The sequence below is a fragment of the Dipodomys ordii genome, unplaced genomic scaffold, assembly GCF_000151885.1.
Source record: "Dipodomys ordii isolate 6190 unplaced genomic scaffold, Dord_2.0 Scaffold104, whole genome shotgun sequence".
Lineage (NCBI taxonomy): Eukaryota > Metazoa > Chordata > Mammalia > Rodentia > Heteromyidae > Dipodomys > Dipodomys ordii.
In genome coordinates, this window is record NW_012267320.1 from 6,802,940 (window position 1) to 6,803,985 (window position 1,046).

At 59.5% G+C, this 1,046-nt stretch overlaps 1 protein-coding gene across 1 annotated transcript in view; it reads left to right on the forward strand.

Moving 5' to 3' along the window:
* Window positions 1–669: 669 nt before the first annotated feature.
* Window positions 670–1,046, forward strand: part of Ltn1 (listerin E3 ubiquitin protein ligase 1) — a 50,559-nt gene continuing 50,182 nt past the window's right edge. The window contains exons 1-2 of the mRNA XM_013027455.1: window positions 670–772; window positions 859–1,041. Of these exons, the coding sequence (XP_012882909.1) occupies window positions 731–772; window positions 859–1,041 (225 nt within the window). The 5' untranslated portion in view covers window positions 670–730. The remainder of the gene's footprint in view (window positions 773–858; window positions 1,042–1,046) is intronic.

Genomic DNA, 1,046 nt, shown 5'->3' on the forward strand with positions numbered 1-1,046 from the left:
GAACCCAGGGCTTCTGCATGCTAGGCAAGCACTCTACCACTAAGCCACCTGCTCAGCCCCATGAGACTCTTACCTCCGATGGACCAGCAAAAAAAAAGCTGGAAGTGGAGCTAAGGCGCAAGTGGTGGAGCACCAGCCTAGAGCAAAAAAAAAAAAAAAAAGCTCAGGGACAACGCCCATGCCCTGGATTCAAACTCCAGAACTGGACAACGCACGCGCACACAGCAAACAAAACCCTAACGGGAATCTCCGCAAGACAGAATTTGACTTACTAGCTCCGAAGAGGCCCACCTTAAGGTGATGCCGATGATCGCCATCAGCTTAAAACTGGAACCCGTTCCTACCCTCGCATCTCACGGCTACCCTAGTGTAAAACTAACTCAATTCAGTTTCCCACCGGTTCAGAAGCGGACAACATCAACTTCCGGTAAAAGACGGAAGGCGGGATTTGGTGCCACGGGTCTAATCCTTGGCTTTCTATTGGCTAGGCGTGACGCCAGTCATAGGGGCGGGTCTGAGTTATGACGTTGCCGGAGGTGAGTGGTCAGAGACGCAGCCGGGAGGCAGGAGCGGAAGTAGAGAGACAGGAAGGGGGGGGCGAGGTGGGAGGTGGAAGGGGAGGGTTGGGGAAAAAGTTGTTACGGTGACGCCTCTTCCGGTTGTAACCGGAAGTAGCGGCCCGGCAGTGTCAACCTCCGGGCTGAAGAGAGTTACCGCCGCCACCTCGACCATGGGCGGGAAGAATAAGCAGCGGACCAAGGGCAACCTGAGGGTGAGCGTTGCGGGGGGCTGGTCGGCTAGCGGGGGCTGAGGGGGGGTGTCTGCGACCTTTAGGCTCCTCGATGTGGTGGCGCGCAGCTGTGTGGCGTGACCCCTCGGTGCCGGGAGCTCCGTGTGGGGACCTGGTGTGGGGACGGATCAGCCGAGGCAAGATGCCGCGGGGCTGCGACGACCGCGCTGCACCCCGCGGAGCACGTGGAACTTCCCTTAAGAAACGGTTCGCTGCCTGCGCTGACTGGAGGAGGGCGGCGGGGGCCGGGGGCTGG